The sequence below is a fragment of the Enhydra lutris genome, unplaced genomic scaffold (assembly GCF_002288905.1).
Source record: "Enhydra lutris kenyoni isolate GAN:26980312 unplaced genomic scaffold, ASM228890v2 scaffoldscaffold4, whole genome shotgun sequence".
Lineage (NCBI taxonomy): Eukaryota > Metazoa > Chordata > Mammalia > Carnivora > Mustelidae > Enhydra > Enhydra lutris.
This window is the reverse complement of record NW_019154088.1, coordinates 22,879,734-22,894,258: the sequence shown is the minus strand read 5'-3', so window position 1 is coordinate 22,894,258 and position 14,525 is coordinate 22,879,734. Positions and strand designations below refer to the sequence as shown.

General features: G+C 59.1%; 2 protein-coding genes across 2 annotated transcripts in view; one reads left to right on the top strand and one right to left on the bottom strand.

The window, feature by feature from the left end:
* LOC111140654 (cadherin 24) overlaps positions 1–9,321 on the top strand; it is a 10,177-nt gene extending 856 nt beyond the window's left edge. The window contains exons 2-13 of the mRNA XM_022492854.1: positions 913–1,217; positions 1,409–1,703; positions 1,858–1,977; positions 2,051–2,218; positions 2,391–2,578; positions 2,976–3,229; positions 4,169–4,305; positions 6,530–6,651; positions 6,733–6,844; positions 7,067–7,315; positions 7,886–8,912; positions 9,011–9,321. Coding sequence (XP_022348562.1) covers positions 1,017–1,217; positions 1,409–1,703; positions 1,858–1,977; positions 2,051–2,218; positions 2,391–2,578; positions 2,976–3,229; positions 4,169–4,305; positions 6,530–6,651; positions 6,733–6,844; positions 7,067–7,315; positions 7,886–8,385 — 2,346 coding nt within the window. The 5' untranslated portion in view covers positions 913–1,016 and the 3' untranslated portion in view covers positions 8,386–8,912; positions 9,011–9,321. The remainder of the gene's footprint in view (positions 1–912; positions 1,218–1,408; positions 1,704–1,857; positions 1,978–2,050; positions 2,219–2,390; positions 2,579–2,975; positions 3,230–4,168; positions 4,306–6,529; positions 6,652–6,732; positions 6,845–7,066; positions 7,316–7,885; positions 8,913–9,010) is intronic.
* A 3,602-nt stretch (positions 9,322–12,923) lies between these two features.
* LOC111139624 (proteasome subunit beta 11) lies at positions 12,924–13,787 on the bottom strand. The gene has a single exon (XM_022491957.1). The coding sequence runs from the start codon at positions 13,785–13,787 to the stop codon at positions 12,924–12,926; it is 864 nt and encodes a 287-aa protein (XP_022347665.1).
* Between the last annotated feature and the right edge of the window lie 738 nt (positions 13,788–14,525).

The following is a 14,525-nucleotide window of genomic DNA, read 5'->3' as shown; positions in this document are numbered from 1 at the left end:
CCCCCCCCCCTCCCGTCTCAGATCGAAGTTCCAGAGGCCTGCTCTGACCCCCTGCTGCTGAGGGCTGCCCCCCACCTGCCCATCACTTGCAGAAAACCCCTCTGCCACCCACCCTCACCATTCCCAAACCTGTTACCTATGACTCCTCTCTGCCTGTCAGACACCCAGGCTGCCTCCTTTGATCTCTCTCCTCGTCTCTTGCTGCCATTCTGTCTCGGTCTGTGCCGGACAGTGCCTGAGTCTGGGTCTCAACATCACTAACACTGAGTCTGTAGTCTCTGCTCTCCTCTCTCAGCCTCCTGGCCCTGCCCCCAGCTCTACACCCTCTTCTTTTGGCTCTGGGGCCCCCCACTCTGCCTCAGGAGCCCAGTCCCCCTTCAAGGACTTCAGCTGGCAGTGTGGGCTGGGGGCAGGTTCGGGAGAGGTGGGGTTCCCGGTGGAGGAGGGACTTTCACAGGCTCTCAACCCTGTCTAAGGCTGCATGCCTTCTCCTAGCTCAGCCTGACCCCAGACACCCTGAGACCACACCTCCGTGAGTCCCAGCCCCTGGATTTTAAGCCCTTTCCCTGGTAGTCCCCAATGCCTCCAGCCCCCGGGGTGCATGGCCAACCTGGAATAACAGGGGCCAGATCTGGGGTTCCAAACCTACCCCGCATCTCCCCTCCTGTTTTCTTCCCTCGCTTCTCTACTCAGAGTTGACTGGTCAGAGATTTATCAGCTTGTAGGGCTGGAGGTGAATACAGGCAGAGCCTGGGTGGAGGGAAGGATCAGACTGTCTGCTCTGTCTCAGTTTGGGTTCTGGGAAGTGGGGTGTCTGGTTCCTTGGAGGTCTGATCTTCAGCCTCTAACTTTGGCTGGGGGACGGGGAGAGTTAAGGGTTTCCTTGACCCTGAACAGCTACCTGCCCTACAGGTGTGGATCCATGGGGTAGCCCCAACGCGTCTGCCCTTCTGGCCCGGCCAGCTCATGCCTCAGTACCCAGGGACAGTGACCAGAGCCCTGGCTGGAGCCCAAACATGTGGGGCCTGATGAGGCTCCTGCTGGCCTGGCTAGGTGGCTGGGGCTGCATGGGGCGCCTGGCAGCACCAGCTCGGGCCTGGGCAGGGTCCCGGGGGGCCCCAGGACCAGTGCTGCTGCGGAACCGAAGGAGCTGGGTGTGGAACCAGTTCTTTGTCATTGAGGAATATGCGGGTCCAGAGCCTGTCCTTATTGGTAAGGTAAGGACCAGCCCTCCCCAGGTCTGCCCTGACTCTCAAGGCCCTTAGGCCCAACCCTGCAACTTCATCACTTCTTCAATGACCTTGGTCCCTCAGCATTCCCAACACTCCACCTAGTCATAAACCTAGACTCTTTAACCTTTCTGTCCCCATGCTTGGAACCTGCTGCCGTTTTTCCCTGACCCCTACAGCTGCACTCGGATGTGGACAGGGGCGAGGGCCGCACCAAGTACCTGCTGACCGGGGAGGGGGCAGGCACTGTATTTGTGATTGATGAGGCCACAGGCAATATCCATGTCACCAAGAGCCTGGACCGGGAGGAGAAGGCACAGTACGTGCTCCTGGCCCAAGCTGTGGACCGAGCCTCCAACCGGCCTCTGGAGCCCCCGTCAGAGTTTATCATCAAGGTGCAAGACATTAATGACAACCCACCTATCTTTCCCCTTGGGCCCTACCACGCCACGGTGCCTGAGATGTCCAATGTCGGTGAGTACCCCAACTCTGACCATCCCAGATCCCGTCTCCTGGAGCACCCTCACCTCTCCTTTCCACATTGCTCTCGTGTCTGGGTCCCCCTCATTTGCTGTTCTTTCCCACCTGGCCCTGCCCCTGCTGAGTGGGGTGCCGGGATCCCCCACAGGGACATCAGTGATCCAGGTGACTGCTCACGATGCCGATGACCCCAGCTACGGGAACAGCGCCAAGCTTGTGTACACCGTGCTAGATGGACTGCCTTTCTTCTCTGTGGACCCCCAGACTGGTGAGGCTAGAGCTCGGAGCCTGGTAGGGCAGCCATGCAAACAGGCACCCCCTGACCCGTCGTCTCTCCCTAGGAGTGGTACGGACAGCCATCCCCAACATGGACCGGGAGACGCAGGAGGAGTTCTTGGTGGTGATTCAGGCCAAGGACATGGGCGGCCACATGGGGGGGCTGTCGGGCAGCACGACAGTGACGGTCACCCTCAGCGATGTCAACGACAACCCCCCCAAGTTCCCTCAGAGTAAGGGGCCAGTGCTGTTCCCAGAGCCGTCCTTTGCCTGCCCCCACCCCCTACAGCCTCCAGAGAAGCTTTCCCTCCCCACCCTCCCCCAGCCAGACCCCAAGAGAAGGAAGTGCTGGGAGAAGGAGGAGGGCTGGGGACCTAAGATGTCTCCCCTCCGTCCCCACTCAAGGCCTATACCAGTTCTCTGTGGTGGAGACGGCTGGGCCAGGCACCCTGGTGGGCCGGTTGCGGGCCCAGGACCCAGATCTGGGGGACAACGCCCTCATGGCCTACAGCATCCTGGATGGAGAGGGGTCTGAAGCCTTCAGCATCAGCACGGACTCCCAGGGTCGAGACGGGCTCCTCACTGTCCGCAAGGTTAGCCTCCTGTCTGCCAACACTTGCTCATACTGCCTCTTGCCCCATGAGGCTCCCTTCTAACTGGTCTGGAACAGACTTGGGACCACTGCATTGAAGCTTAGAGAACACGGTTATCTCGTCCTCTTTCAGATGAGGGACTGGGGCGAGCAAGTGGGAAAGCCTGACTCAGGACTATTCGTGTAGCCCATCTATGATGGAGGTGGGGGCAGACCTAGGGTCCCAGGCTAAGTAATCTGCCTCACCCTGACCACCATGGCCATTGCCCCTCGGTGCCTACATCTCCTCTCAGGAGGGCGGAGCACTGGAAGCTGAGGAGGGGACCTTTCAACTTCCAGGAGCTGGGGCCTGCCCTGGTCTCCACGTGCCTCAGTCACTCCACCTCCTCTCCCCATAGCCCCTGGACTTCGAGACCCGGCGCTCTTATTCCTTCCGCGTGGAGGCCACCAACACCCTCATTGATCCAGCCTACCTGAGGCGAGGGCCCTTCAAGGACGTGGCCTCCGTGCGCGTGGCTGTGCAGGACGCCCCAGAACCACCTGCCTTCTCCCAAGCTGCCTATCACCTGGCAGTGCCTGAGAACAAAGCTCCTGGGACGCTGGTGGGCCGGGTCTCAGCAGCAGACCTAGATTCCCCAGCCAGCCCGATCAGGTGAGCTGGGGCGGGGCAGGGGAAGGGCCGAGCCTCAGGGGAGGAGCCCAGTGGCAGGCTATTCCCACCGAGGTTGGACACCTCCTGGCAGAGGTCTCCCTCCCTGCAGGGCTGAGGGTCTGGGAAGGCCTGGAGGACTCTGCTAGCTCCGCCCCCCCCAGCTCCACCCATCCCTCTGGGAGGATAGCAGTGGCGCCTCCAAGTGGCGGTGCAAGCAGATGCAAGGTCATCTGATGTGCGCTCTTGCTGGATGACTGGCTACCACAACCGGTCACTCCCTTGGCGCTGCACACTTTACCCACTTGGGAACATTCAGTTCTCACAACGGGCCTGTGAAGTAGGCACGGTCGTCCCCAGTTGTTTTAGAGGCCAGGCCCGGACAGCTTAAGTTCCTTGCCCAAGGTCACACAGTCAGGAAGTGGCAGAGCTGGAACTCCAATCCAGATTTGTCTGCCTTAAGAAGAGCCGCTCTTCCCACCTTTCAGCATCCCGGCCCCGGAAATGAGGGAGGTGCTGGTGTCACTCCCATCTTGGTTGAGTAAACAGAGGTTAAATGATTCACCCAAGGTCACACAGCTGGTCTGAGGCAGAGCAAGCCTGGGGTCTCTGGATCCCTAGAATAGAGCCCAAAAGTCAGAAAGACAGGCTGTTTACCCCCTTCCACCTCTTTCAGTCTCTCCCCCACCAGGAAACCCAGTCCCCCTGAGTCTTAGGACCGGTGTTTAATGTCCATAACTTCCCCAAGCCATTTGTCTTTTAAGGGGACCCTAATATGAATCATGGCTCTGGGTACCCTGGGCATACTCAGCCCCATGAGCTCGGGCCCTCTGCCCAGAAGAGCCAAGAGGCCCAGCAAGATGAACAGAAGGGAGGGAGGCCTAGCAGCAAGTTCCAGCGCTGCCCACAGATCAGCCTCCAGCTCCGCTCCATCTTCCCCAGATACTCCATCCTCCCCCACTCGGATCCAGAGCGCTGCTTCTTCATCGAGCCTGAAGACGGCACCATCCGCACGGTGGTGCCTCTGGACCGTGAGGCTCGAGTCTGGCACAACCTCACGGTCTTGGCCACGGAGCTCGGTGAGGAGTCCCGGACCTCCAGGAGACGGGGGAGGCTGCAGGCGCCTGGCAGAGGAGCTGTCCCTGAGTGGGGAAGGGGGAGGCAGTCACTGCCACCAGACCTCACCAGTGGGCAGGGCTGCCTTCCCAGCCTGGATCATCACTGCCAGGCAGGCTTCCTGGTCTCTGAGGCTGGGCTGGCCTGGGCACAATGCATCTGTCTGTGTATTGCCCTGACTTTAAATTCACTCCCATACCTGACTTTCCCCAACTGGGAAACCTCAAATTACTCCTGAGTCCTGGAAAACCCCAATCTGCACCCTGGCAGACCCTGCCGTCCCTGCTGTCTGCTTCAGGCTGAAGCCAGGGTGGGGCTGGGCCCCTCCTCTGGAGACTGACTGGGAGGGTTCCAGCAGCCCCTCGCCAGGATGCCCTGCAGAGAGCCCTCAAGGCGGGGGAGAGGGCCAGCTCCTGGCCCTGTCAGCCACCAGTTGCCAGCAGCATGCTTTGGCTGCCTCTGGGCTGCCATGGCCTGTGGGGGCAGGGACACCTCCCTTCCCTGTGGGAACCTCCCCTTATCACTCCTGCTCACACCCCAGGGCCTCCTGCATTTGCCTTCTGTGTCCTGTCTCTGGGAACTGTCACTGTGCGCATGAGATGTTTGTACAGGGCAGCGAAGAGCTCTATGTATGTGCACATGTGAGTGCAGACCTACGTGTGTAAAATTCCATGTGTGTAACAGTTCATATATACCCACACGTATTTGTGTGTGTAGTTGAGCAGATAGAATGTTTGTGCGAATGTGTGATTAGAGGTATATAAGCATCGGTACAGGTGGCTGTAGGTATCGTTTTGTGTATGTGAGTGTTCGCGGACAAAGAATTTATGACTTATTGTGTACCAAGTACTGTTCTACTGTGTACACATTAGTACCAAACGTGGATCGCTTAATGTAATCACCACCACAGCTTTAGGAGGGAGGTACGATTACTTCCCCACTCGAAAATAAGGAGACTCGGGCAAAGAGAAGTCAAGTAGCTGCCCAAGGTCATGCTGCTGTGAAGGGGCAGAGCCCGAGACCCTATGAGGCTGTGGAGTCAGAGCACTTATCCCTGCCACCATGTTACCTCTTATGTGTAGAAGGTCATGTTTATGGCCCCGTCGCTGTGTGTTACGTGGCGTTGCATGCATGTCTGTCCATGTGAATGTCCCTGTGTGTATGCAGTGTTTAGAGTTGCCTGTATATACATTGCTAGCCGTGTGTGTGTGTGTGTGTGTGTGTGTGTGTGTGTGTGTGTGTGTTTCCCTCTCTGTCTTCTCACCCTCCCACCAAATCCTGCTCTCCAGCAAACCCTAAGATCAACTAGCAGGCCTAGGACCCTTATTGCAGAGAAGGAATGGAGCCCCGAACCCTTAGCCAGAGAGCCCACGCAAGCCTCCCTTGCACAGGCTGGGACCTTGGTCCTCTCCCCAGGGCCAGCCAGCTCTCTCCCCACCTGGGAGAGGACTAAAGAGTCTGGGAGGCTCAGCCAGGAGAAGTGAGCACCAGCCTGGGCAGGGATACCCGTCTTCCATTCTTCCTTGGATAGCACTGGCAGTGAGGAGCAAGTCAGGGTGATGACGGGAACAACCTGATGTAGGGTCGCATGAAGAAGGGGGCCTGTGTCTGGCTGTGGCCCAGGCTGGCCTGGCTCCCCAAGGCCAAGTCTAAGTGCTACTCATGGCTATACCGTAGCCTTCCTTCCGTTGATGGGGCATGTGTGTGTGTGTGTGTGTGTGTGTCTGTCTGTCTGTCTCGCGGGTGCTATGTATGAAAATGCATACTCTCGACCCTGGGTCGGGGTGACACTGAATGCACGGTGTATATCCAACACCCAGTCCATGCATGTTGTATTTGTTGTATATGCTGAGTGTACATCGAATACGTGGTATGAATGCGTTTGTTTCATGACTGTGGCCTGCAAGCATCCTGTATGCACCTTCTGTCTGCCTTTCATTTACGGCACATGTGTGCCTGTCCTGGGTGCTCTGCCCCCCCATGGAATGTACCTTCCGCACTGCATTTATCTTGGCTCCCACCTGAATGTTGTTGTATACTCTTGGTGTTGTTCCGTTCGTCTCACACCATTTGCCCCATGTGTGCCCACGTGACGCGTGTATATGCTGGGCGCTACATGGGGCATCCATGCCCACACACTGTGCATGTTGTGTGTAAACTACTGTGTGTGTCATGTTCTGGCTTCAGACAGCTCCGCACAGGCCTCCCGCGTGCAAGTGGCCATCCAGATCCTGGATGAGAACGACAACGCCCCGCAGCTGGCTGAGCCCTATGACACCTTTGTGTGTGATTCAGCAGTCCCCGGCCAGGTGAGCCGCTGCGGCAGAGGGCTCGGGACCTTAAGACCTCCCAGTGCCCACTCCATACAAGGCCTGTCTTCTTCCTCCCAGTTGATTCAGGTCATCCGGGCCCTGGACAGAGATGAGGTGGGCAACAGTAGCCGTGTCTCCCTTCAAGGTCCTCTGGGCCCCGATGCCAACTTCACTGTCCGTGACAACCGAGGTGGGTGGCCTCCCTGCTCTCCTGCTCCCCTACCATCCCCTAGCCTGGCCTGCCTCACTGCCGCCCCCACATCTGGGCCCTCCACCTGACAGAAGGTAGATGTGGATGTGCACACATTTGCTCTTTGCCAACCCTCCCCATGGGAAGCTGTCTCCCTGGGCCAAGCCCACCCTACTGGGACCATGTCTCAGGAAGGGGCCCCACACCTTCCCTCTCCCACAGATGGCTCCGCCAGCCTGCTGCTGCCCTCTCGCCCTGCTCCACCCCGCCAGGCACCCTATCTGGTTCCCATAGAACTGTGGGACTGGGGGCAGCCAGCCTTGAGCAGCACCGCCACAGTGACAGTCAGCGTGTGCCACTGCCGGCCCGATGGCTCGGTGGCTTCCTGCCGGCCCGAGGCTCAGCTCTCACCGGCCGGTCTCAGCACTGGGGCCCTGCTTGCCATCGTCACCTGTGTGGGCACCCTGCTCGGTGAGTCTGGCCACCTCGGAACATCGATGTGGGGTCTGAGCCTGCAGGGGGTCGAGAGAGGGGCCAGGTCCCTGGATCTGGGGAAATCCCCCGCCTAGGGATTGAAGGAAGCCCCATGCCCAGATTTTCCCACTCCCTTGTGTGTCCAAGAGAAGAGCTCTGGCCTCACGTCCCTGACATTACCAACCCACAATGCTAGCCAGAAGCCTTAAAAAACGTTTATTGAAGCCTGACTGGGCGGCACATGGTGCCCGGCACATCACTTGTGCTAGTTCGGATTCATCCTTTCAACAGCCCTAAGGGGGAAATTCATTTTCCCTGTTATCTACACAAGCCCTCTAAGGGTCAAAGAGGTTCAGAGAAGTGAAGCAACTTCCCACAATCTCCCGACGAGTGCAGGGTGAAGTCAGGCCCCAGACGAGGATTGCCAGGTGTCAAACCCAGGTCTTGCCACCCCTGGCCACACTGTCTCCTCTGTCTCCCAACCTGCGCGGGGTCCGGAAGGAAGCAGGCCACCGTGCTCCCGGGGACCCCGCAGACTCAGCGGGCCTGTGTGCGCCTCTCTCCCAGCCCTGGTGGTGCTCTTTGTGGCCCTGCGGCGGCAGAAGCAGGAAGCACTGATGGTGCTGGAGGAGGAGGACGTCCGCGAGAACATCATCACCTATGACGACGAGGGTGGCGGCGAAGAGGACACGGAGGCCTTCGACATCAGCGCCCTGCAGAACCCCGACGGGGCGGCCCCGCCGAACCCCGGGCCACCAGCGCGCCGCGACGTCCTGCCCCGGGCCCGGGCACCCCGCCAGCCCCGGCCCCCCGGGCCCGCCGACGTGGCGCAGCTCCTGGCGCTGCGGCTCCGTGAGGCGGACGACGACCCCAGTGTGCCGCCCTACGACTCCGTGCAGGTGTACGGCTATGAGGGCCGTGGCTCCTCCTGCGGCTCGCTCAGCTCCCTGGGCTCCGGCAGCGAGGCGGGGGGCGCCCTCGGCCCGGCCGAGCCGCTGGACGACTGGGGGCCGCTCTTCCGCACCCTGGCTGAGCTGTACGGGGCCAAGGAGCCCCCGGGCCCCTGAGAGCGGGCCCCAGCCCTGCCCGCTGCGGTGGGGCACCCCTCACAGGCCCTCTGAGTGAGCCCCCACCCCCTGGGCTCCAGGCAGGCGGCAGCAGCCTGGGGGCGAGCCCCCCAGGCCTCCTCTCCTCCCGGTGTCCCTCTTCCCGGCTTCCCCAGGGCAACCTCCTTCTTACCTCCCTTCTCCCAGGTCATTAGTTTGTCTCCCTCCAGGGATCTCTGTCTCTTTCTGTAACACTCTCCTGTCTGGGTCTGGATTGTGTGGTTTGACTCTGAATCTCTCTGTTCCTTCACTGTGATTCCACTCTCTCCGTGACTCTGTTTTTGTCTGCCCGATTCTAAATCTCTCCCACACCCTCTCTCTGTCTCCCTTGCCCACACACATGCTCTGTGTCTGTCTCCTGCCCACATCTGCCTGCATTCTCTCCGGTCCCTGTGGCTTTTCAGTTATTTCTGTTGTCCATCCCAAAAAGCAAGAGAAACTTCCAGCCACTGCTGCCCACCCTCCTGCAGGGGGATGTTTGGCCCCAGGTCAGTGCTCCTAATTAAGGGGGAGGAGGGAGCAGAGGAATGGCCTGAAGCCCTCCTCCACTCACTGCCTAGAACCCCTGGCTCTCGTGTCTTTACAGACCTGCCCGCATGGTTCCATCCATCACTCATGGCCTCATCCTGGCTCCACTGGCCTCCAGCAGAGAGAGGGTGCCAGCCCACCTCCCAGGGCAAGAGCTCCAGCCCCACACATGGCCGCCTCCCTGGAGCTCTGCGCAGCTGCAGCTGTTGGCCTGCCCTGGGCATCCCAGCTCTGGGCATTGTCTTGTGTGCTTCCCAGGCCCCAGGTGGAAGGGAGGGGAAGGAAAGGAAAGAGGGAGGCAGCTGGGGAAGGGGAAAAAGGGAGGAAGGGGAGGGGCCTCCATCTCTAATTTCATAATAAACAAACACTTTATTTTCTAAAGCTGGAGCCCTGTTTCCAGTTCTGCATGTGGGTTTCGGTGCAGAGCTTCTCTATGCCAAAGGGTGGGAAGGAGAGGCCTGACCCAACCCTGCTGGTTCCTTTCTTCTTTGTGGGGCAGTTCACTCCTTTCTTTTTTTGGGAGGGCAGTCCACTCAAGTCCCTCTAGCCTGAGGAGGGAGTAAGTACCCCCACTGTGACTCTCCTGTTCCTTGCTGGTTTCAAAATGTCCAAGGGAATTAAGGGGATAGGCCAGAGGGGAGGGTGGCAAGGAGAAGTTGGGGTGAGAGCTCCTGAGAAGAGAGGGGGAGAGATAAAAGACTAAGAGAGGAAGCTGGCTTTTAGACTAGGAAAGCCTTCCTCTCCGTGCCAGGTGGGAGAGGGTGGGCCAGGCTGAGATGGCATAGTCACTCTGATTCTGGGCCCAGTGACCCCACCTTTAATTCTCTCCAGTCCTGGTCTTACTCTCCATGGAACACATAGGGAGAGGGAGAGGGACCAGGAGTGAGCTATCAGGGGGCCCAGGAGTCGAATCAAAGTCAACTGGGATGCGAGCTGAGCAGAGGCCATCGTTTCTCAGTGTGCGCTCCCTGAGCAGAGAAGGGAGGTCCTGATTCCAGGCAGGGCTCCTGGAGGTGCGCAGTGATGATGGGTCCAGACAGAGCCTCCTGGCCCTCCCCTCCAAGTGTGGGGTGCTGGCCATGGGGGGAACTGTTCCAATGGGAAGATGCCTTCTCTCACACCTTCATGCCTGCTTGATTAGGGTAACCAGGTGCCAGGAGAACAGGACCCATGCTCCGGGGCCGGACTTGTCCTTTACTCTGTGAAGGGAACTGGAACTGGAGCCCCAACTGGCCAAAGACCCGAGCAAGAGCAGGCTGGCTGTCCCCCAAAGGAGATGATTAGGAGCCAACACCCCAAGTGTGAGGTCAGGGACAGGGTTTTCTATTTGGGGGCAGGATGGGCAAGCTCTCTGCCCCTTTGCTCTCACCCCAACATCTGCAACCAGCCTTCAGGAATAAGTGAAGAGCAGTGAGGGACTGACCCATGGGCCATTCCTAGGTGGGATGCGGCCTTTCCCTGCTCTCCCAGCCCTCCCTACCTGCATCCTGAGGTCAGGCCCCAATTCTGACTTGGTAAACTTGGAGGGAAACACAGGACATAGGGAAAAGGCCTGTCAGCAAGACCCCTGGTCTTATCTCTGGTCTCAAATAGCTCATCATCCTGAAAGACAGAACCTATCAAAGGGAATAAAGAGGGGCAGGACTGTGGAAGGAAAGGAGAAGAGCGAGAAGGGGCTAGGTGACAGGAGAAGTAGAGTCTCCCTTCCATTTTCCCCTGTATGTGTGTTCAGTCCTCCTTCCCCTGTTTGTGGGGAGGGAAAGGGCGCAGAGCATCCCAGGGAGTGAGCTGCAGGCAGATTCTGAGCCTAAGACCATGCTCAGGCAACACCCCTGGGCTGCAAGCTCCCCACCACACACACACATACCCACTGTTTCTCCTTCCTGGGGCTCCAGGATAGGGGTGTGACAATGCAGAAGTGGGGAACTAATACGATGAGCTCTGCCCCCACTTCCTCTCCGTGTTGGACCATTTTTCCAAAATAAGTGACAAGGCCTGGCTTTCTCTCCCAAGAGGAGCTGCACTCCTTATCCAGGTGTTAACTCCTTCTCTTCCAGTCTCTTCCCTGTCTCTGTACACAGGAACTGCCACACATCCTCTAGCACACTCATGCGCACACACCTCTACTGGGCCCCTCACTTACACCAGGACACAGATCCACGTACATCTCTGCACTTGGAGATGTACCCTCTTAATGCCTGAGTCCATCACGTCCTTGAACCCTGGGCAAAAGCTTTCCTCCTGTGCTCCTCCAGGACTAGGCTGGCCCCGGGGGGGTCCCTGAGCTCTGCCTATCATTCCCAGAGCTCTGCACCTTCTTCCCAGAGACTGAAAAATGGACAGGGGGGGTGAAGTGTTGCTCTTGAGGCCACTGATGAGATTCCTGGACCCTGACTCTCAAATGCTAGCACTTTTCTGCTGCTCCTCCTCCCCCCACCACAATTTCCTCCCTCAGCCTCCACTGCCTCCACTGCTTTCCTTCCTGAGACTCCCTGGCCTTTCCTCCCTCCTCCCTAATCATGCCCCAAAGGCCAGAGCCTGGGGGTCTCTTAGTCAGGCCAGCTCCAGCCTGGAGGAATTCTAAGCAGGAAGTCCAGTGTTGGGGCTTGGGGCTCAGAGCTGGGCGGAAGGCTGAGAGGAGGTTTCCAGGAGAGAGGAAAGAGGGCTGTGAATCTCGGGCCTGGAAGCTCTGCAGGAGCGGGATGAGAGAAAGAAAGTTCAGCAACATTCCCTCCATTCAGTCCTGTCTCTTGGTTGACTGTGCTTCCTGACCACCTCCCTTCAAGTTTGCCTGGGGAGAAGCAGGGCGGGGAAGGTGGGCCCCCTGGAACTGGCAGCCAGCCTTGCCAAGTCAGGGCTTATAGGGGAGCTGGAGAAGGGGCAGGAAGGGCTCGAGAGGATGTGCTAGCCCAACAGTTCCCACTGGCACAGCCACCTCCCTCTTTTCTTCCTTCCCCAGAGGAAGTGACAGGAAGGAAAGGCTGGAAAGAAGGCAAAGGGAAGAAAGGAGGAAGGGGAAAGAGGGAAAGAAGTCTGGCCTCAGCAGTGACAGGGTCTGAAGACCAGAGCTCCGGGTAGGCGATGACCATGGCTCCAGGTCCTGGGGCGGGCGGGTGGCCACCCTCCAGGCCCTCGGGCTCCTCTGCCCACCAGGCAGGGGTTTGGCCCAGCTCCTTCCGCCCAACCTCAGTCCCAGATGCCTGAAGGGCCTAGGGCAGAAAGACGAGGCAAGAAAGAGGACCTGGGAGGACAGAACTGTGTTGAAGGAGCAGAACTCTGGAGTGAAGGCCCGGAAGGCGGGGTCCCACCCTCATCTCTGCCACTTACTGTGTGACCCCAGCAAGTCACATAACCCTTTGAAGCTGTTTCCTCTTCCGCAAAGTGAGGATAATTTTTACCTCAGAGTTATCATGAGAAGGGCATTCAGAATGAATAGTGATTGTTGTCCTTAGAGTCCCTCTGGGGCAGGGGGAGAAGCCCCCCCAATAAGGTCTGTGCTGCCCTGCCCCCCCCAACCTGGGTGCTCTGGGCCACTCACCCCACCTTACTCCACCCCCAGTTACCCCCCTCACCAAGGTGACAAAGTGACAAAGACTTTGAAGCTGAGATACAGAAATGGGAGGCAAAGAGAGCAGGGATCAGGTGGGGAAAGGCGGCAAAGAAGGTCGTGAGAAAGAGGGTCTGGCACCTAGCCCCGCGTCTGGTGTGCAGCAGGCACACAGAGATTATTTGTGGAGAACTTGGGGGTGGAAAGGAGGCTGGACCAATCCACTGGGCATCCAGAGGAACATGTTGGACAAAGCCACCCACAGCGCTAGGAGGCAGAAAGGGATGGAGATCTAGAACAAATGGAGCTGGGGACCCCTGTGGGCTGGAGCCAGATGCTCTGAGTCTCCTCTCCCCACCCCCACCCCCATGCCTATCCTCCCACCCACTCCCTTGGCCAAGGTCCCCCCAAGTCCTGCTGCTTCTCACAGCATCTCAGTCTCTGCGGCCATCCTGGAGTCTCTGTGCAGGGTGGCAGGCTCAGCCTGGTCCTGGCTGTCCTCCTCCTCCTCCTCCTCTTCCTTCTCTGGCTCCGGAAGCTTCTGCAGTTCCCAGTACAGCACACAGGCATCGCTGCGCGACACATACTCCCATCCGCTTTCCCGCACATGGAAAAGGTCTACAGAGCCCCCTGAGTAGGCATCGCGGTGGGTGGCGTGGGTCACGGCGCGGCGAGCCAGGGCATAGGCTTCCTGGGGGCTCATGTCGTAGCGGTAGCCGCGGTCGAGCACGCCATAGGCATAGGGAGATCCAGAGCCCACCGAGAAGATGTTCCCCTGCAGGCGGGTGCCGTCACTGTCCACATAGAAGAGGGCAGGGCCGGAGCGGTCCCAGCCACACAGAGCGGTGGCCACGCACAGATCCAACCCCCGGTAGCAGGACATCAGGGCCGACAGGAGTCTGGCAGCCCCCGCCACGCTGGGCAGCTGCCCCTCCCTCAGGGCGCGCAGCCGCAGTTCCCGCCGCAACACGCGGTACCACGTGGCACAGTCGGCCGACGTGCCGGACGTGGTGCCCAGCAGGTGCCGGTGCACCGGGAGGATCTTGCGCGAGGCCGGGCACTGCACGTAGCTGCCACAGGACGCTCGGGTGTCCGCAGCGGCGATGACTCCGTGCTGGAAGCGGAAGGCCAAGGTGGTGGTGCCGTGGGCCAGCCTGGGGCCATGCGTCCGCGGGAAGGTTTGAGGGTCACAACCTGGCGGCACCGCCCAGCCGCCGGCCTGAGGCAGGTGAGGCGACAGTCCGCAGGTGTCCTGGGCCTGCCACTTGCACACATCCTGCAGAGCCATCCCTGGGGCTGAGTGATGGCTGGAAGGAGCAAGGCAGGGATTTGTGGGCTGGAGTTGGGGAGGGGAGGGACGCTGTGGAGACGCTGGGCTGTAGCCAGAAGGGCACAGAGGGGCAGGTGATCTATGGCTTCACTTCTCCCTACCCCCAAGTCCGGCTCTGGGACTGCCCTGAGCAGCGGTCTCCTCTTGCTCAGAGGATGGCTGAGGAGAGGCAGGAGGAGGCCAGGGAAGTCTGCACTGCTGGAAAGACGCTGCTGGTGACACACCTGAGCGTCACCCAAGGAGTCTCCCATCCATCATCCTCCCAGCACCTGAAGTGGGACGGGCAGTGGGTTGACTTCAGAGGAAAGAAGGCATGAGTGGAGGGAGCACTGCTGGGTCCCTCTTGTTTCTCCTGTGGGGGGCACTGGACATGCAAAGACAGATGAGGCTCTGTTGCAGCCCCTGTAACAGCTCCCAGATGTTGAGAGAGGGACACCTGGGTAACTCAGTCAGTTGAATGTCCAGCTCTTGATTTCAGTTCAGGTCATGATCTCAGGGTGATGAGATCAAGCCCCACATCAGGCTCTGCGCTTTGCATGGAGTCCCATTGGATTCTCTCTCCCTCTCCTGCTGCCCCCTCCCCCAGCTCATGCTCTCTAAATAAATAAATAAATTTAGATAAATAAAATCTTAAAAAAGAAAGAAGAGGGGTGCCTGGGTGGCTCAATGGGTTAAGCCTCTGCCTTCGGCTCAGGT